Genomic DNA, 21,482 nt, shown 5'->3' with positions numbered 1-21,482 from the left:
AGTGCTGTATAATCCTAAAATACTGAAATGAAATTACATCTAAATGTCCGTGTGGCTGCAGTACTTCATATATATTTTGGGTGACAGATGTTTTGTCCAATCAGCGGTAAGAATCAACACGCCTATGTGTGGTTTGTGAATGAAATTTTTATTGATGATCTTTAGTGGCAGATGTCTCGTCCAATCAGCAGTAAGGATGTAATTTGCAAAACACGCCTACCTTTTTGGCTTGTTGTTTCTTACCGCTGATCAGACAAGACATCTGTCACTTAAAATATACAGGAAGTACTGAAGCCACAGGGACATTTAGTTTTGCACTTCTCGGCCACCATACCTGAGCAATAAGCAATAAGCAACAAGGAGACTTCAAGACTGCATTAAATGTTGTTTTTTGTGTTTTTTTTTAGCTCTGACTTACACACCAACCAGTCTTTGAGGTACACAATGCGCCTGATAAAACTAAGCAACCTTAACTGTAGTTTAGTGTGCTAGATAAATATGCAGAACTCATTTTGTCTCAAGAAGAAACCTTTGGTTGAAGCCAAAATGTGCAGTTCCTCAAATGTCCACTGGGGGCTGACTTCAAGAGCGGGTCAATCCAGCTGTCAATTACAACAGAAATCAACTGCAGCCTAATACAAAAAAAAAAAAAAAACTGTTTTGTTCTCAATAGCTAGATTTTCCATTTATGACAACTGTATTATTGTGAATTTTTTATTTAACTCATCGGTTAACCAGGGTTTAATCATATTCAAGCACAGTGGTAAAGTGCTGTTGGAAACTTTTTCCTTGTCAAATCAAACACCAGGAGACGTTGGGATATCTTTCAAGCAGAAGCACTGGAGAGTATATGTCCAATTGGGAGAGATACAAAGAGGTGGAGACAATCTAAAAGAAGCATACAAGTGTAGTACAGTAATCAGCTTGGTAACAGAATTTCCCCAGCCCTGATCTCATCAGAATAACAGTGCCTTTTAAACAGTATCGCCCAGACCTTCACATTATCATAGAGACAAAGGCACAGCCTGGCCTTGCGATTAGCATTCACATTTACCTTGAGACCGTGCCTGATGGTCAGGAAGTACATAAAGACAAAAGGTTAATGTCTCAGTGACCTTGATCTCCTTAGAATGTCATCATCTTTACCATAAAATGTAAAAACCAATGTACTTAACGTTTTCAGTTTATATATTATTATGTTGGAACCTAGATTTAACATTCAATAAATTTGTAATCCAACAGTGTTCACCCTATCATCTGGAGATCGCTAGTTCAAATCCCAGTACACGCAGGGGATTAGAGAGAGCAGATCGGCCGAGCTCTCTCTGTGGGGTGAGGTGGTGGGCACTTAGCACTCTAACATTAATCTAAATGTCGTCTATGAGCTCACACAAGCAGAAGGAGCGGATAGGAAAGATGGTCGGCTGGCGCCGCATGGTTTGTTTGGAGAAAACACGTGATAGTCTTCGATAGCATATTGAATAATGCCCCCATCCATTAACAAAAAAAACTTTATGGCTAAATTTTTTATTGATTTATTTTATGTATAATTAGGGGCGTGTCCAATTTGCCAACCTGTGTAGGGTATGAATGACCTCATGGTAGGCGGGTTCAAAACAACAGCCAGGCTTTGTTCATTCCGGCCATTTGTGTATTAACCGGGCTTTAGCTCCTGCCATGATGGTGACCACCAGAACAAGCTTCAAAACGATGCTACAGAAAACTCTATGGGTCACTTCACAGGGGGTTTGTCAAGTTCTTTGTATACAGTTCATGGTTTTTCCAAGTTAGAAGTCTGAAATTAATGATTGATTTCAATTTTGCTCATCTAAAAAAGGTCTAAATACGCGATCCCTAAAAAATCACTAACATCTGCTCTCTTTGTATGCAGGATAAAAGAGAAGAAGATCAACAACAGCAGGTTCTACTCTTGAAGAAGTGCTCAACACATCGCCTACCCGCTCCCCCTCACACACATGTTCTAGTGATAAAGCGTCCTCTCCCTGGCTCAGCTGCTCTACTGCGGAAACTTACAGAACAGGCAGATTAAAGCAGAAGAGATGGGAGTTGCGATAGCTTTGCTTTCCAGACTGGAAAGTCCAGGGGTGTGAACGCTCTCAGACACTGATTATTGACTTCCTTCGGCAGAACATCCTTTAATTGTGAAGAGCTGGGACTGTGCAGAGACGTCTACATGGAGCAAAGCAGTGTGGCTGAACCGTCTTACTCAAACTACAATTCATATTCATTTGCAGTGTGATAAATATTTGTGGTTCATTTACTGCCAATGGTTTAATGAAATAATAATAATAAAGAACTAAGCTAAAGAACTGACTTTTTTTTTTCATAAACAAAAGACTTTAAAATATAAAAGAAAAGATTAAAACTTGAGTCAAACGCATACAAATGAATGTACTGCCCCGTCTAAATTGTGTTCCAAAATCTTCCGTGTTATTTAAATTCATTCTTCTTTAAATCACTAAACGCTTCTATATCTCGTTATATCTGGAATAATAAAAATCAGAGAGTTGGTCTCTCTAAACTCTCTGTAAACCAAGAGATTTGTGTGTGTGTGGGGGGGGTGGGGGGGGGTCTCTCGTTGCCCAATTTTCAGCTTTACTATTGGGCTGCTCAACTCAAAATTATAACAAGATGGATTATGAATAGGCAGGATGCTTTATGGATTTACTTTGAATCCTTATTTTGTTATCCCAAAAGATTAGAATCCCTTTTGTTTATTAATAATATCGATCAGATAAAAGGTGTCACTGATAATATAATTATTTATAATACATTACTGGTTTGGAAAGATGTGAAAAAATATTTGGGCATTCCTCACACTATTTCTGTTCCTTCTCCCTTGGCATTTAATCCTGAGTTTCCAATTCAGATTAGGAGTATTGGGCTGTCGGAGTGGGGTTCTAAGGGCGTGTCTGACTTAGAGTCCCTCTTAGGGCAGAACAAATTTCGCACTATTTTATCAGAAATGGAAGAAACCATCATTTCAACTAAAGCTCTTAAAGGGGCCACCTCTAGGTACTATGCTTTATGAGCGCACTCAGATTCCTCAGCCTATGATTCCAACTATTACTATGTGGATATCCCAGCTGTCATCTTTCCTTCCCTTGGAGAAACTAACTCATGATCTTAAGCACAGGTCGGACAAATTTTGGAAACTCTGGAAACCTCTCCACTGTTTTTAGCAAAAACTCTAAATGTTTATTTTAATAGAGGTTTCTATTTTCCCATCATGTTTTGTTTTGCTTTGCTTAACTTCAGCAGGCAGAGATTTATATTTTCTTGTACATTGCATATTGTTATATGTTTTCAGCGCTGTGGGTGGGTGGGTGGGTTTGTTTGTTCGTCTGTCCGTTTGATTGTGTCTGTATTATTTAAAAATCCTTAAAAAAAAAAAAAAAAAAACTTGAGTCAAACGCAATAAACCTTAATGAGGAATTTATTAGTAGTGCTGCAGTCTTACAGATCCAGGGTCTAAAGTTCGATCCTGAGCTCTGGAGTATCTGTCCATGGTCTCCATGTGGGGTTCCTTCCACATCCCCCATCCATCATCTGGTGCTGATTATCCTGTGTAGCCTCTGCCAGGGAATTTAGTGCACAAGGTGGGGTACAGCTCAGATGTGATGCCAACTCATCGCAGGCCACAAACACACACATACACCCAGTCAGTACAGGCGATTTGGAAACACCAACCGCCCCACATCACATGTTCTGGTGAGGAGTGTATGAGGAAACCCACCGAGCACAACAAAAACATGCAAACTCTCCACACACAGACCAGATGTGAGATTTAAACCTCTAACCCTAGAGGTGTGAGGCAACAGTACTAACCACTAAGCCACCATGCAAGTAGGTGGGCAGGAGACTCTTCATTACTCAGTTGTGAATAATAATCATGACGATGAAACACCTACTGAAGTTGAGTTTATTTCAGCGTTCACACAATTACATCATTCCCTCTCCACCAAAACTAAAACAAACTATAATATGAAATGCAAAATCCATATGATATGGAAATCTTTTGTGCGTCTCACTTTCCTTTACCAAGTGTTTTTCATGTACAGTAACCATTCAGAACATTGGTGGCCTACTTTGTTACTTTGTAACGCTTTAGAGTACTTGGATGACTTTTTTGATGTAACGAGTAATCCAACGCCATAGGTTCGCCAATTAAGTACTCAGTTATTTAGTTATATTTTCAAAAATGCAATCCGTGATTTAGTCAGTTTATATAATCCGTGAGCCAGACAGCAGTCATTCCGTTAGTGTGTGTGTGAAAGTCGTATGTGTGACGCCCACCGTGCGAAAATACGTTTGTGAGATTGTGGTATTAGTAGTTAACAGATTATGGGCCAAACTTTACTGAGTGATGATGGTAGAATAATTCTAAAGGTCTTGACTAAAACAACATGCATGAAAAATCACAAAGGAGTTTTCATTTTCTGCAATGGAAAAGTACTCGAACTAGTTACTTTTATCAGAAAGTAACGCTGTAATGTAACTAATTACTTTCATAATGTAATAAGTTACTTTAAAAAGTAAGATCCTCCAACACTGCTAGTAGGTGTTGGTCAATAATTTAATCATTTCAATAATTCAGATTTTTAGATGTTCAACCATTTTAAAATCAGTTTTTATTGTATTCATCGCTGAACTTTTTTTCTAGAATTAATTTTGCAAGGTGAATTTGATGGAGAAAAATTAAACAAATCCATTTGAACAAAATGCTCGTTTCATTTTAAAATGTGAATTTTTTTTTTAAATTAAATATATTACCTCCAAACATAATATAGAAAATTATATACTGTAGTTCAAGTCTATTAAAAAAATAAATAAATAAATTCAACTGGGACTTAACGATAAGATTTCTCATGAATAAAGGCACAAAACCCTTTAAGTATAGTATGAGCGATAAGACTCAACCTGCCTAAAATACTGTATATGTACTTTACAAATGCTAAAGAAGGCTGTATCAAGGATTATAGAGAGAAATACTGGGAGGTTTTACTCTTGACTTGTATGGTATTCAAATATAAATGACAAAAAATGCTCAAATTGACTGAATACGAGAAAGCTGAACATTACTTAATGCATTAGAACTGATGCTGTTTTATGCAGACTAATAACTACTTCAGTGCAGTGACAGTTATTGCTGTTTTAAAAAAACTACTGACGCAACAGTTCAAAAATAAATAAATAAATAAAAAAATCAAACATTGTTAGACCTGCTTCTATTTAATTACCGATTGTGTTTCAAAGCCATTTTGGGTCTTAAATAAAAGGAACAAAATTTGCTTTTAAACAATTTGGAAACCCAGTGGTTCCAGGTTTTTAATTCCACCGTGTGTTATTAAGAATTTATTAAGCAGCTTTTAGGATTGAAATCATTAATATTGATATGATCTGTGTACTGTGCTATGAAATGCATTGGAATAACGAACACAACTTTGCATTTGAAACATATTCACAGACAGTTTATTCTGATTGAAATTATTTCACATCGTAGCTGACTTATTTTCCTGTTCAAGGTCTTGTATTGTCATTACAAACAGCCACAGAGCAGCAGCAGTGACCCAGCTGGAGAAGCAGTTAAAACACAGACAGGAGGAAATATGGGCAGCAGGTTCTATCTGCCAAAAACTCCAGGAATCATGGGAAATGTAGTTAATTTATGTACATGACTGCCCCCGGGAGGGGACTGCAGTGGTCGACGTCCCATTCATCACCACGTTAAGACTCAGTCACAATTCAAAAATAAAATGATACAAAGCTGCTCCATCGTCTTGTTTTTAGAAATTGCTGAAAAAATTTTATTATCGTGAAATAGAAGGTGGAAGGGTATGAGAGAAGACCAGTGAGCAACACAGAACAGAGAGAGAGAGATGACTAATAGTTAACAAGCTCTGTAAGGGAAGTTATCCCCATGTTTTCTACAAAAAAAATAATAATAAATTGAGAAATTAGTCTTGCTTTTTTTTTTTTAGCCCCATTGCACTTTTTCTGAGATGCCTTCAAAAGATATGTAGCCAGATCCGATCCAATTTACACAGTAGAACCACTCCAGACATCTTGTTGGTGGGTGACGACAGCAGGTTTCTGCCTACTGAGCCGAGTTCACTCCCTCATACAGAGCGCACTGGCTTTTCATTCATAATGGCGACTGATTACCTTTGTGCTGCATACAGCACTCTACTGAAATTCTTCTGTAATTACAAACTCGCTTTTTCTTTTGCATTGAAATCTGATTTAGCATTTGAAATGAAATTAAAACATTCTGCTTACGCATCATGTACATGCAGCAAAAGAAAAACAAACGTGGACTAAAGTGACAAAAATAATTAAAACAATTATATTTCAAAGGATATTACAGTGCACTTGGTCTGGGAGGGAAAAAAGTGTGTGAGAGAGAGAAAAAAGAACGAACATACAAATAAAGAAAAGCTGACCTAGGAGACAAATCCTAAAAAATCAAGGCAACAGCAGTCCCTCTCTCAAAAAAAAGGACAAGAGAAAGAAAAACGAATGAAGAATTATACGACAGAGTGGGTGAGGGAAATTATATACACTGGTATGTACATTATACAGGATGCAACCACGAGCGCAGCGTCTTTTACTGGACCTGAGATGGTAGAACACGGTGGGCCTTTGTGCCACTACCACCCGCAAGACACACGGTATTAGACTCTCAGTGCACGGCGTCCATCTCCGTGCTCCATTTAAGGCTACCGTACACAGTTCAGGCTTCTCCACTGGACCAGGCATAGTAACGGCATAGTAAATCGAGCCGTCCGATCAGAGACTGGTCAAGCGGACCAGGGTAGCAAAAATCAGAGCTGTGCTTGGAAGTGCAGGGAGAGAGGATACGAGCAGTCTGGTGTCGTTTCTGTAATCCGGCTCTAGTATTAACATCTAAACAAAGCATTCATTTAGGCTTCAGCTATGACTGGCTCTTCTCACCATATACGGGATAAAATTTGCATAATATATATGGATGTTTTACAGAAGACATTGTGTTACACAAAACAACAACATGCTCTGTAAACTCTTCCTTCTTATGTTTTTCTTACTCGGTAACTTTAAAACTTTTGGAAATGTTGGAAAAAACGGGAAGATAAAACATACATGAATAATTTTTCACTGTTTCACAAATTATGGCTTGACGTTTGATTTCTTATAAACGTGCACAATGTTTTCTACGAGGCCTTATGTGATAATCCCACGCTGCAAAATAGGCACTATAAGAAAATCAGACATTTCACCAAGGCTGAGAAAATTTGAGATATTTAAACAGATTGCATCCGGAGATTGTTACGCCACTTTTTAAAAGGTGCTCTCTTCGTAGAAAATATCCCGTAAGCACCGTCTTGGCGGTGCGGGGGGGAAAGAATGTTGTCAAGGAGAGTGGATCATGAGAAAATGCTAGGGCTTCATAAATATTAAGTAGTCCCAGACTACCTTCTGAATGTCCGCTGCTTTAAATATGGGTGCATGAGCAAACATGAACGTAACAAAAACAAACAAACAAACAAAAAGCGAAAAAGATAAAATTCTTCTTTTTAGTAGGTTGTACAACCAAGCTCCTGAAATTGTTAAAATGTCAAAAGGGAATATAGATATCGAGATATTATATATATATATATATATATATATATATATATAATTTTTTTTTTTTTATACACACACTTTATACTGTATAAACACACAATTTATGAAAGCAGAGATGTGTGGAAAAATATGCTCATTCAAGGTAATAAATGTTTTTTTTTTTTTTCGAGACAGAGATAGAGAGAGGTTAAAATGAGTGTGTACAGTAGTGGACACTCAGGCTACCAACTTTCTAGATCAGAGGCAACAGCATCAAGTTGTCATGAAGGATAGAGGTGGGGGGTGCGAACTGAAAAGGCCGAGCACGAATGCACCTTCCTTTTTTTTCCCTACTGGGAGGTGACATCAAAACTATACTGGAATGTGGCTCTCACCAGTCAGGGTGCACCTTGGGGGAAATGGCTCCCCATGGAGAGGAAGAAAAAGAAAAAGGGATGAAGGCAGGGGAGTCAGCCTCTGAGGTTTTATGTCTCTTATCATGAAAAAAAGAAGAAAAAGAAGAATGCAATGTTTTGATCAAACACACCTGCACACAGAACCAGTTGCAGCTGATTGGGTTGATATGCTTTCAAGAAGAGAAGGGAAAAAAGGGGGGAAAAAAAACAGGGAACGACTGTCGAAAAGAGAAAAACAATAGTCTCCTTAAGAGATATAAATATAGCAAGAGCCTCCTTTCGTTTGCTAATGTCACTATAAATATTCTTGCGCTTTTAATGTGGCTACAAAGACAGTCCTTTCTGTGGTTTGATGACGACACTACACAAATTGCTGGCCTCGTGTCACCGGAAGGTCCTTGGTGTGTTGAATCATGTTCCTATAAACACAGTCCTCTTCTGCAAATTACTGATTGTGATGATGTTAAAGGCTCGGTGTCTTGATGGTATCAGCGAATCCATATGCCTATATGATGCCGGAGATTCCTTGAGGATTAGGGTTGGGTGCTGATTAGGTTTACCAGGCCTCTGTGTAACGAACATCTACCTCCTTCAAGTTGGGAAGTTTGGCCTGTTGGGGAGAAGGAATAACCAGTGTGAGGAAAAATCTTTGCGGAAAAATTTATTGAAAAATCCATTAGGTTTTAGATAAATATGGTACCTTTAGGTCCTCGTAGGTGTCTGCAGTGAGTTTAGTGCTGTTCATATTCAAACTGCACAGGCTCTTCATCGCTGTAAAACAAAACGGAAAGAAACATTACTTTTACTGTAGGAACCCGATTCATTGGAACAGATGAATGTTATTTAAATGTGCACAGTGCACATGCTCCATGATAAATAATGAGGTTATCTCCCTATTGGAAACCCATCATGTGTAGGGCTGCAACAACTAATCGATAAAATCGATAATTATCGATAATGAAATTCGTTGTCAACGAATGCCGTTATCGATTAGTTGGGCTGCTTACGTCACTGAGGCGCGCGACCACAAGATGCACAAATATACACAGATACACAGCCGCTCGCGCAATGGAGGTTACAGAAGCGCCGGCAGGAAAAAGCGCGCGCCCCGAGTCCTCCAAGGTTTTATAGCAATTTACATTAAACTCCTCTAAGAAGACGGTAACCTGCACGCTATTCAAGACCGAGATTTCATTGCATGTCATGCACGAAAACATGTTGGCGTTATGGATGGCGAAACGTCAGCAGGGTCGGTAAAAACTGTATCTCTTCATCGTGTAAGTTGTATAGTTTAAGTGCTTTTATTTATACTGTTTGCTAACTTCGGGACAGTCGCGTCGCGCTAGATCTGTTCACGTGTATCTCGCTAGAATCTCATTGCGCAATCACCTCATGAGCAATAGTGATTAGTTAAATGGCGCTATTTTAGATCAGCTTAAATTACACGGTGTGAATAACAGTAGAATATTACATTTAGTGATTGTTGTGGTTTTCAGCGAATGCAAATAACAGTATATTTGTTTTATATTTAACAGTATATAACTTTTTGCATTTCTACAGTTTTTTTTATAGTCCAATAGATCAGTGTATTTTTTAAACTCTCTCTCTCTCTCTCTCTCTCTCTCTCTACTACATTTCATTTGAGGTTTAAAATGTCAAAATTAAAGATTATTAAACTCTATATGTGGCTTTTGCATTTTTTAAAAAATTTTTTATACATAAATAATACCCTGATTTATGTTTTTTTTTTTTTTTTTAATAGTTATAAGCAAAATATAAAATTAAAGAAGCGGCTAAGTTTTATCCGATTAATCGAAAACATAATCGCCCAACTAATCGATTATCAAAATAATCGTTAGTTGCAGCCCTAATCATGTGTTAAGAATATTTTAAGTCAAAAACACACTTTATACACAAACTTTCCTAACCTTTTAAACACCAGAGCTCAAACCACTTTCCAATACTAGTTTGCAAAATTTAACAAACACAAAGCCTCTTTTACAGTAAAATTACCAAACATTATGGGCAACATATGCATAGAATAAGGTTGTTTAGCCCACTGGTTCCTAAACACTGGGTCGTGACCCACAGGTGGGACACAGAAGATTTAATTAAGGTCATTACTGTCGCAATTCATGTCTGGAGTACACTTTTCAGTCAAATGGAGGAGCTAGTTAGTTTATGATCACTGTCATGGTTTTGGTCATAACTCCGCCTGCAGTTATAATGAGAGTACAGGGAAGTAAAATAAGTGTGTGAACTTGGCCTATGGATGAATGGTTCCGAGCAATGTACTGTATATACACTCGCCATTTACAGGTGAAGGATCTAAGGGTCTACTAGGGGCTACTCAGCATCGTCGGGGCTCGAATCAGGAACCTCCTGGTCCGCAGTCCAACACCTTAATCACCGAGCCCCCAAAAGTCCTAGTGGTGTACATGTAAATCTCTATGGGTGGCATTTGATCTAGAGGGGCAATTTGTGTATACTTACAGCTAAGGGCTAGAAGACCAGCATCAGTGACTGGAGTCTCACACAGGTTGAGGACCTGCAGGCAGGCCAGGTGCTCTGAAAGCAGTCGCAGCCCTGCGTCTCCAAACTGACAGAGAAAATTCATTTGTTGGTCAATTATCAGAGAGCATTTAAAGAAGACAATGTAAAGCAAATACAAGTTAGATATTAACCTAAGTCCGGTTTAAACAATATTCTTTTTAGAGGCATCTGTAATAATATTTGTACAGGTAGTCCGCAACTTACAAATGTGTTCCCTAAACGGAACTTGTCCATAAGTTATAAAGCTTATACACCTTTGACACAAATATACAATGTACAGCATACCAATCCACTTGACTAAATCTGTCCCTTCTCCCCACACTGCCATCACTTTCCCAAAAACCAAAAACGCGGCTAAGGAAATGAATCTCAAGTCAAATGTAACAGTGTTGTCTCTGCATCTTTAAATCGTGCAGGGAATCCCAGGCGCCATTTTGTCTCAGAGCTGTTTTCCACTGTATTGGACTGTAAATTCTGTTTTGTTAAGGATTTTCCGAAATTAGGATTATTCACCATCAGGACAACTTTATAGGACAGCCATTTTCTTTCATCAATATACCGGACTTAAGACATTACATACAGTGCATCAGGAAAGTATTCACAGCGCATAACTTTTTCCACATTTTGTTATTTCACAGCCTTATTCTAAAATGGATTAATTTTTCGCCCCTCAGAATTCTACACACAACACCACATAATGGCAACATAAAAAATTTCATTGAGATTTTTGCAAAAAAAAAAAAAAAAAGCACACAAAGCCTTTGCCATGAATCTCAAAATTGAGCTCAGGCGCATCCTATTTCTCCAGGTTATCCGTGAGATGTTTCTGCAGCTTAATTCGAGTCCACCTGTGGTAAATACAGTTGATTGAACATGATTTGGAAAGGCACACACCTGTCTATATAAGGTCCCACTGGTTCATGTGCTCTGACATGAAACAGTTGACAGTTCATGTCAGAGGACAAACCAAGCATGAAGTCAAAGGAATTGTCTGTAGACCTCTGGGGACTTTGCACAAATCTGGGGAAGGTTACAGAAAATGTTCTGCTGCTTTGAAGGTCCCAATGAGCACAGTTGCCTCTATCATCCGTAAATGGAAGAAGAGAACCTTCCAGAAGGACAACCATCTCTGCAGCAATCCACCAATCAGGCCTATATGGTAGAGTGGCCAAAGAGTCTCATCAGACCTGGCGGGCTGCTATGTGCCTTTTACTAAGCAGTGGCTTCCGTCTGGCCACTCCACCATATAGGCCTGATTGGTGGAATGCTGCAGAGATGGTTGTCCTTCTGGAAGGTTCTCCTCTCTTCACAGAGGACCTCTGGAGCTTGGACAGAATGACCATAGGGTTCTTAGTCACCTCCCTGACTGAGGCCCTTCTCCCCTGATCGTTCAGTTTAGATGGCGGCCAGCTCTAGGAAGAGTCCTGATGTTTCGAACTTCTTCCACTTATGGATGATGGGGGCCACTGTGCTCATTGGGACATTCAAAGCGGCAGAAATTTTTTATGCAACCTCCCCCAGATTTGTGCCTCGAGACAATCATGTCTCAGAGATCTACAGACAGTTAATGCCAGAACACAAACCAAGCATCCAAACCAAGTCAAAGGAATTGTCAACGGTGGGTCCTTATATAGACAGGTGTGTGCCGTTCCTCATCATGACAATCAACTGAATTAACCTCAAGTGGACTCCAATTAAGCTGCAAAAACATCTAAAGGATGATCAGAGGAAACAGGATGCGCCTGAGCTCATTTTTGCAAAGACTGTGAATACTTATGTACGTGTGCTTTCTCAATTTTTTAATTATTAATAAACTTGCAAAAATCTCAAGTAAACTTTTTCATGTTGTTATTATGGGGTGTTGTGTGTAGAATTCTGAGGAAAAAAATAATTTAATCCATTTTAGAATAAGGCTGTGACATACCAAAATATGGAAAAAGTGATCGGCTGTGAATACTTTCCGGATGCACTGCACATTGACTTATACACTAATAATATTGTATATGGTTGTAAATATTGGGATCTGGTGCACTGCAGTGTCTACCTTTTTGTACACTACACGTGAGCTACTTCTGTGACTTGTCTGCGAGTGTTTGTAGAAATTTGTAACTCGAATGTTTATATCCAATATAGGCCAATGTGTATATCTACTGAGAAAGTGCATGGAACTGGAAATAGCTTTGAATGCATCTCAGGGGAAATGACTGGGGTACAACAACCTTTGTGTTTTACAGGTGGTAATATGTTTGTTTATTTACAGAGCACCAAGGCCACATGACATTGTAAAGTAAACATGATACTTTATACGTTGCAAGCTGTCATTTCTATCACCCATTTAATCTGCTTGCAAAATTCAATTCAGTTTTATGACAATGGACATTGTCACAAAGCAAGCTTGACAGAATTCTGGATGTAACTGTATATCCTTATTGAATGAGCCACATGCGACTGAGGCAAAAATAACAGATCCTGAGACAAGATCAGGAAGAAACCTTATGAGAGACTTGCTTGGAAGCAAAGTGCTTCGAACCCGTCCGAATCATATTTTGAGGTATTTAAAGGATCCATCATTATGAAACTATTGGAAATACTTTATATGCCAATCGAGTTTAAATACAGGCTGTAAAAGTAAGCACTTGAGTCTTGCCTCTGTTTGGAGTTTGAATGTTCCATGTGCCAGGTGGGTTTGCTTCCACAGTCCAAAGACATGCTGAGAAGGCTGGCATTTTCAAATTGCTCGTAGTATATGACTGAGGGTATGAGTGTGTGCTTGTGCCCTGACATGGGTTGGTACCCCATCCAGGGTGTAATTCACTGGAATATGTTTCAGGCCTTCCATAACCCTAAACATGTTAAGTAATATAAACAATGGATGGATAGATATTCTCAAAAATAAAAACGGCAAAACAACAATGTTTTTCAGAAAATCTCTGAGTATTACAAATAAATGCTAAAATGACACCCTCATCCAAAATGAACATGATCAGAACGAACAGGGCTTTAGACTGGCTTAACCACCATGTCAGAAAGTCATTTAAGTCAGATTTATGATGTGAAGTGATAAACAGGGATCTGTGATCTGAATGCAGGAATGGTCTGCAGGATTACCTGAGTGGACCACAGGTTGAGCTGTTTAAGGGACGGCAACTTGATGAGTTGCTCAGCGCAGGCACTGGTGACGTTGGTAAAGGCCAGACTCAGGTTTTCAAGGTTCCCAAAGGATCCAGAGCTCAGCAGGCGAGCAAGATCAGCGTCCTGCATGAGGAACACAACACGGTCAGACGCAACCCGAGCCAGAGTGCAGCATTTAAAAAGTTCCTAACATGAGCTTAAAAAAAACCATGTAGTTAGAAAGATGCTGCCTTCCCATAAAAAAATAAAAAAATAAAAAAATAATAATATATATATATATATATATATATATATATATATATATATATATATATATATATATATAAAATCCTTATTATGCAAATTGCTGTTTGCTCTGGTCCAAAGGTAGCTTTTTCTTTAAGCACAATCCTGACAGCGGTGACGCTGTGTGTGATGTAGCAGGAAATAGCTCTGACCGTGATTATACAGTAACATGAGCTATAGCATGAGGGAATTTAGTCGAGGGCAATATTCTTGTCTTCTTCAGGAACTAGACTTGATGTGAGGGCAGCTGGTTCAGCAACACCTGAACTCATTGACAAAGAAAAAGCCTGAAGAGACTTACAAAAGTAATTTGGCTATAAAGTGGAGAGAGAAGATGCGACACATAGCAGCACTGCTATGCATGTGCTGTATCGATAACGTAGGTAACCTGGCTAAGACGAATATGTCAGACTGATATCCTTACCTTTTTAAGAAATTTAAAGAAAGACAGTTTATATTTGGCAAGCTCATTTCCATGATACTAAAATAAATACAGCATGATCAAAGTAAAGCCTCACCAAACATATTGCTACATAGCCTACAAAGTGCTAAATATATAGTCTACAAGGTCGTAAGCAAATAATGGTGTCAGAAAATAAAAAAAGATTTCATACAGAGAGATTTATACATAAACACAGCACTGAAACAATTTTTCTTTTTTGTTAAACACTAACATAACCTAGTCTTAAATTATGATGTATCTAATCTGTCTTATTAAACTATTTTATACAGTAGCTATAATATATTGTCAAAAACCGCCATGACGAATTTATTACCATATTTTTTTTTAATTGATTACTTTTTTCCATCTATGAAAGTCTAGTGCCTTTGGCTCAGAGGGAGACTCCATCCACTTAGAAGTATCCAAAAGTAGTAAAAGTTATGACTTGGCATCATTATGAAAAGAAAAAAATTAAAAAGATTTTAGTTTGTGGAAAAAAACTAATAATAGACAAAAATAAAACAACTCACCGTGGACTTGGATGGCAGAGTGAGTCGAGTAGGCCCTCCTTTTCTTTGCTATAAAAGTAAAGGACAAAGACAAGGAAAAATTACAGCCTTTCTTAGTAAATTCCTGCTTCTCACCGGCAGGTGGCGTGTGTGAGATCAGAATGTGGGACGTTTAAATGGGTCACTGAAAGGTCTGGAAATGAGAGCACAGCATTAACCCAACCACAGCAATATGTAACTTTGCGTTTTCTCAGGAAACTTAGGCCATAATCTTACTACAGCTTGGTGTGAGAATAATAGCTTCCATAAATGGTCATTTAAACGTGTGTCTGCGTGTGTTTTACGCACTAGTTCTTTAAGCTCTCTCTGTCGGTCGCACAGCTGCTCGTACATGCGCAGGCCGACCTGCGTGCTCTCCAGAGTTGAGATGATCTGCAGCTGCGTGTCCTTATTCTCTATGATGTTATACTCCAGCATCAGGCACAAGATCTGCACGTAAAAACGTAGCCATGAGACCCGAGATTGACATTCTCGTTCCAAGCGTGCGTGCGTGCGTGCACTCAAATACACACCTCCACCATGGTCTGGTTTCCTCGCAGTGCCAGCAACATGCAGGGCCCCAGTTTGTTTTCTGCCAGAGACAGAAGGAATTTCTTCGTCTTGTAGCAAGAACCCATGAGGATGTGAACCTGTGGTGGCATCAAGGTGTCAGCTATTAACACAAATGTACTGTAAACGTAGCAGATGACAAGTGCACTCTCTCAGTCTTTCTCGGCCCTCACACACACACTGTACATATACTGACCATGCTGGCAAACAGCTCTCCATCGTCATCGCAGGCCACGCCTCCTGGACTGTAGAGCTGAAACCAGCCATCTTTTCCAGAGCGCACACTGAGTAAACAGGAGTGCACCTATAGAAAGCAATAGCCTAGATTTTAGCAGACATTCTAAACTACCAGATTAAATATATTTTTATTTATTTATAAACACTCTCTTTACACACACGCAATAAAAAGAGCACATCCGCAATAAAAAGTGATTAAGGAGGGACATTATAGACTCACCTCCTGTCTGGGGTCCTCCGCAAACCTCTGAATAACATATTTCAGCTCTCTGCAAAGACACGGAACAATTAAACTACACGTTACACTTTAGTAATATACAGACTGAATGTGCGGCATTGTTTACGCAGATTATATTATGTTAGTGTTCTGTCTAAATATGTAAATGCACAGTGCAGTACAAGACTTACTACAAAAAAATTATAACAATACACCAAAAGAGCCTTTTTCTACACAAAACCATGGAAGATTAGGAATACTGAATGATCTGCACAGGTGTTTTGAACTCTGTGATATTAACTGACACTGTCTGGACACCCTGTCACCTTCTCTCAATTTCATATGCTTCCAATTAGCATGCTGTTAAAGAATAAATACATTGTATATCTGATATTGTTATATGCCTAGTCTCATTTTACCAATTGTTGCTAACTTTTATGTTTTTTTTTTTTTTTTCCTGTAAAATAGTTTTATGACTTGAACTCATAGCACATGAGTGGTATCTACTCTTCCCTTCTTCACCATCTAATTTCAGTTAGTATTTACTCTGGGCAATTGAATCACATGCTAATTATTAACATTCTAAAACAGAAAAAAATAGTGCAAGTGTGACATAAATACATGTGTATGTCTATGTGCGTAAATTAATAACATTAATTTGAACTACTATTTGAACTACTAAACTGAGATAAACAATAGAAAAATATATTACTGATGTCACTTACTTCGTAAATTTGGCATGAGCAAGGGCTCTGAGAGAGAGAGAGAGAGAGAGAGAGAGAGAAAGAGAGGGGTGGAGGGAGAAAGAAAAAACACACAGTCAGTATGCGAGCATAACCGTGTGCGTGTGTGCGTGCGCATGCGGGCGCACGTGTGTGTTCACACATTTCATGTTTTTCCCATGCACTCTGGGATGTCTGCCTGTTGTTGCCTTTTTCTTAATGAGGTCTGAAGGCTCAGAGTAACATATGAGCGCAGGTGAGTTCCCCACATGTGGCAACTGCAGGGCTTCGTATGAGACACATAATGAGTCCCACAGCCGGCACAGCCAATTACACTGAGCTCTCAGGTGCTGCGGGCTCCGTGGACTCGAGCCACACCATCCCCCTGCTGACTTAGCCACGTCAGCAGACTCCCTGACTCCTTGACCCCAGTGAGATGCACCCCGCCCTCAACGCACACACCTCCACAGCACAGGGTGCAGGCATTAAAAATAAATTAAATAATCTTTAGTAATAAAATGAATCTGAGGGAGAGGGATTCTTTCTAAGTGCGTCAGACGATATGAAACCGGAGAAGGTTTTAGAACCAAAAAAAAAACAAAAACAAAAAACGAGAAACACTTACTCTTTGGGGAATGGGATAGGCTGCAGCAGGCTAGCCAGCGCTGGTCTCCAGTCATCATAGTCAGAGCTGCAGAGAGTGGGCCAGAGGAAACACAGGATTAGGGTTATGCACAGGAAGAACAACAAATGAGGGAAATCAAAGCCTCATGTTCGTCAGCGAAGTGACATAGAAAATTTAAGAGATGAAACTTGAGAATAGTGCTGGGATTGCAAATGCTGCTAGGATCGGGTGTTAAACCGTACCACAGTTATTTAACCAAGTCAATTACAAGCAGGTTTCAGATCCCTGCTTACGTAGGGAGAGAGAAAAAAAATTCTTACAAAATGCTTAAATTCTTTCCATACAAGAGTGTAGTAACTAAAGCTCAGACAGCGTTACACACATGGTCATGATTTATTACTGTTCTGAATAACCAGAGACACTCACAGCATCTTGAGGATGAGCGCAAAGCAGGCGAGCACTCGGTCAGCCTGGGCAGGGAGCTGAATGGACAGGGCGCTGAGAGCCGGGCTCACCAGCAAGCACTCAATTAGGCTGGGCTCGCTGTCACCCCCTGCAGGCGCCTTGCGCAGCGTCGTGTTGGCAGTGTTGTTGTTGCGCTCTAGCTCCACCAGGATCTCGCTGGAGTTGACGATGGAGGAGGGAGGGGGCGAAAGGGAGGTCGGAGGATCTGGACGCATCAACCGGAGCGGCATCGGGGGCTTCCGCTCGCTCTGTTGCTGACAGCCGTTCCTTATCTCCTTCAGACTAGGAGAGTTATCACGACTGAGAGGGGCGCAACAAAAGAAAAAAGAAAAAAAAAAAAGAAGAGAGTCACAATTTACGTTTCTTCACATACAAATACATTAAATCTTTTGGTTTTTAATTTGCAATAATACCTACAAGCTTGTATTTAGCTGATAAAGATATACAACCGTGCTTTAGAAAACCCTTTTTTCTTAAAGTGAAAAACAACTTAAATCAGTCTGTAAATTAATTAAGAATCATCATGTCAAAAAAACGAAACAAACCAAAACAAAGACTGCAAAATCCCTATTAGCAAATGGAAAGTATTCAAAGAAGCAAATTAAGAAAAGAGGGTAAAGGAACAACAAAGATGCGGTTCGGGACATCTCATTCCCACAGGTGACTAATAGTTCATGGAAAATCTGACTGTCGTTCCTACAAGGTATGCCTAAGAGCACCTGAGGGCTCAGAGAGATGATGTAATTGTTAATATATAAATAGAATTGTGTCCACAACATGAAATGCACCTGTATGTTGCACAGTTCACCAGCAGAGTTTAAAACACACACACGCATGATTTTATACATATATAAATACATGTTTTTGGTAAGTTTAGTAACCACTATGCAATAAAGAGGTTAAGTTAAATGTTCAGAGCGTGGCTCACGTGTCTGGGACTCACCTGTTAATAAACTCTTCATAGCAGGAGTAAATTGCAGCCAGGCATACTGCCACCAGGTTGGGGAGGACTCGAGGGTGAGGACATTGTCCGGTGGGGCCATGCATGCTGAAATCACACACACACACACACACACACACACACACACACACACACACACACACACACACACACACACACACACCAGAAGCATAAAAACCAAGGTCCAGGATACAAATTAGCCACACCCGGTACTAAACAGGCCATTAATATGACAGACCTAACAGCGTGCGCAAGAGTGTGTAAACATATATGCGATAGGAAAGTTTGTATGTGTACAGTCTAGGATTACTGGCACCCTTTAAGAACATACAGATTGTAACATGACTAAATGTATTTTAAAAGGATGCAATGTCGTGCAGTTTGTTTTAGAGTGCCAATAAATTAGGTTGCAGAGCAAAAAAGAGGAATTAGAGTGATTTTTGTCAGAGGAAATTAGAGTGATTTCAGGAAACTGAGCACAGACTACTGAATTAAGAAAACAAATCTTTCATATTGCTTTGAAGGGGGCCAAACGTATTTCGCAGTCACGTCTGGATGGTTGGTTTATCTGTACAGGCAATGTGCACATGTTAAGAAGTAGCACTACTGACCTGTGGATGAACTTTTTGACTACCTCCATGCCGGCGTTGAGTTCATTGAGAGCCAGTATATACTCCTGAGTAAAGAGACGCAGTCTGGGACACTTCCCGAAATCCTGGAGAGACAAAAACAGTTACTAGATCAGCCAGCGGTGCTTTTGCGGTCACATATAGTGCATAGCCATGACACACACTCGCTTACCATGTTGTGTTTGAGAATTCTCTGGACCACTGGAGTGAACACTTCAATCACCACCATGGAGCGTGGACGCTCGCGACAGTGCTGCAGAAAGAAACACGACTTCTGAATGCTGGGAGGCACTTTGTTAACACTAACCCGACCACTGCACAGACTCAGGCTGTACTTGTGATTCACAGTATAGTCACCAATGAGCGAAACTTTCACACGGTCTCTAGCCAAATAAGTTACTAAGAATCAAGTACGTGTGCGATCAGTCAGCTATTTCAGTATTTCCTTCACTGGTTAAGCAGTGGTGAACTTGTGAACCCTGTGTGTACTAGTGAAACCTATGTGTAACGGTAAACCCCATTGGTATGTTACCTTGCAGAAGAATTCGCACAGGTCGGGAGGAGGGTGGTTATTTTCCAGAAGAGGAGCGATTGCCTACAGTACGGACAGATAACATTAACTATGATAACATTACCAAGCATGCTGACACACAGACAAAAATTTTTTTTTTAAATCACCACATTACAGACTGTATGGCATTACAGCTCATCAAAAAAATATGTAAAAAAAATAATATTTTATTTAAATCTCAATTCACATGGGTTTAACTGTCGACTTTGGTTCCTAGTTTTACTCTGTCGACTTTGGTTCCTAGGTTTACAGTTCAAAAACATCCCGGTTTTAAAAGCAGTGGGTAAAAATAACTCGGCAAACCCACTCACCACAATGATGCTCTCATGGTCCTGGGCACTGAGGTTGGTGTTCTGAGAAGGAAGTGACATGAACAGATTACTCAGAATCCACTAGCCTCTTACTTTCCCCTAAAAGCCATAGTGCAATGAGTCGACACTCGACAAACTTTGTTTGTTACAAGCCAACCTAAATATCCTGCATTATTGTGGTGTTTTTCTATAGAATACAGTATACATACACGCAAAAGACTAATCTCAGGAATGATGACAAGTATAACAAGATATCCCTAGCATGACGGAAAAGAAAAAGGAAGAAAAAAAAAAAAAAAACTGAAATGGTGCATTCTTGGTCGTTGTTAAAGGCATCATGCTAACAACATGAATGAGCCAATGTGACGCATGAAATTTTATTTAACGACAATTTGTTGACGTGTTTGGATTAATAAACAACAGTTTGAGTATATACGTTTATTACAATTATTTATATTTTGTATTATAAAAATATTTTTCACACAATGCCCATGATTTTTAAGTATTCATAAACTTAAACACTGACACATATAAATTTTTTGTCTTTATTTTTATACTTTAGACTTTAGGTGTACAGGAATACAAAATACAAATGAAGGAAAAAAAACTATTAAATGGTGAAATATGCAACTATTATTGTTGACCAACTATTAAGTAATCAAAAAGATAACAGTCATGAGCTCTTGTGGTCTGTTTGCATCACATGACCAAAAATTTACAAACCTAAGATGGTCTAGATATAGCTGGTGCAGCTCAAAGTGAAAGCAATCGCTTCCAGACACGAGTGCATCTTTCACATCTTGTGATGTTTCCCTTTCAGTGAACTGTCTGGGCCGAAATTCATTTTATTGCCTCAGTTTTCATGTGATTCCTGCATAACTGCTAGAGCCACTGAACCACTGAGACCACTGAAATCCTGGGCAAGGCAGGGATTAGGAAACCTAATTACAGAACAAATTTTTTCTCATGCGTGTGTATGAGTTACCTCAGCAAGTAGGGTGGAGATAATATGTAGCGGTGCTTGGTGGATAGATTCGTCTTGCAGTGGAGAGGTAAGCGCCATGTCCACCAGAGCTCGGATTTCCTTTAGCACCACGTCCCAGCGGCTGGGATTATTCAGCACCTTGCGGTACTTGTAAATCTTTTTCTGTTGACAATAAGGAAAGAGGAGTTACACATATTTACACAAATCAGCT

At 39.3% G+C, this 21,482-nt stretch overlaps 2 protein-coding genes across 3 annotated transcripts in view; one reads left to right on the top strand and one right to left on the bottom strand.

Annotated features, from left to right (window-relative positions):
- The window catches only part of plcg2 (phospholipase C, gamma 2), a 36,363-nt gene extending 33,914 nt beyond the window's left edge, over positions 1–2,449 (top strand). The window contains exons 33-34 of one of the 2 annotated variants that reach the window (XM_053500165.1): positions 408–437; positions 1,892–2,449. In XM_053500165.1, coding sequence (XP_053356140.1) covers positions 408–437; positions 1,892–1,934 — 73 coding nt within the window. In that variant the 3' untranslated portion in view covers positions 1,935–2,449. The remainder of the gene's footprint in view (positions 1–407; positions 438–1,891) is intronic. The other variant, XM_053500166.1, reaches the window with a different exon arrangement.
- Positions 2,450–5,464: 3,015 nt separating this feature from the next.
- cmip (c-Maf inducing protein) overlaps positions 5,465–21,482 on the bottom strand; it is a 32,767-nt gene continuing 16,749 nt past the window's right edge. Inside the window, exons 4-21 of the mRNA XM_053500045.1 lie at positions 21,272–21,433; positions 20,287–20,328; positions 19,937–19,999; positions 19,577–19,657; positions 19,387–19,490; positions 18,758–18,862; positions 17,776–18,114; positions 17,350–17,415; positions 16,728–16,754; positions 16,006–16,054; positions 15,745–15,852; positions 15,512–15,628; positions 15,288–15,428; positions 14,961–15,008; positions 13,680–13,826; positions 10,512–10,617; positions 8,719–8,789; positions 5,465–8,628 (exon numbers count right to left, since the gene is read on the bottom strand). Of these exons, the coding sequence (XP_053356020.1) occupies positions 8,575–8,628; positions 8,719–8,789; positions 10,512–10,617; positions 13,680–13,826; positions 14,961–15,008; positions 15,288–15,428; positions 15,512–15,628; positions 15,745–15,852; positions 16,006–16,054; positions 16,728–16,754; positions 17,350–17,415; positions 17,776–18,114; positions 18,758–18,862; positions 19,387–19,490; positions 19,577–19,657; positions 19,937–19,999; positions 20,287–20,328; positions 21,272–21,433 (1,830 nt within the window). The 3' untranslated portion in view covers positions 5,465–8,574. The remainder of the gene's footprint in view (positions 8,629–8,718; positions 8,790–10,511; positions 10,618–13,679; positions 13,827–14,960; positions 15,009–15,287; positions 15,429–15,511; positions 15,629–15,744; positions 15,853–16,005; positions 16,055–16,727; positions 16,755–17,349; positions 17,416–17,775; positions 18,115–18,757; positions 18,863–19,386; positions 19,491–19,576; positions 19,658–19,936; positions 20,000–20,286; positions 20,329–21,271; positions 21,434–21,482) is intronic.

Source organism: Clarias gariepinus, chromosome 7 (genome assembly GCF_024256425.1).
Source record: "Clarias gariepinus isolate MV-2021 ecotype Netherlands chromosome 7, CGAR_prim_01v2, whole genome shotgun sequence".
Classification (NCBI taxonomy): Eukaryota; Metazoa; Chordata; class Actinopteri; order Siluriformes; family Clariidae; genus Clarias; species Clarias gariepinus.
Note: the sequence above shows the minus strand (reverse complement) of the source record. Positions and strands in the feature narration are given on the sequence as shown.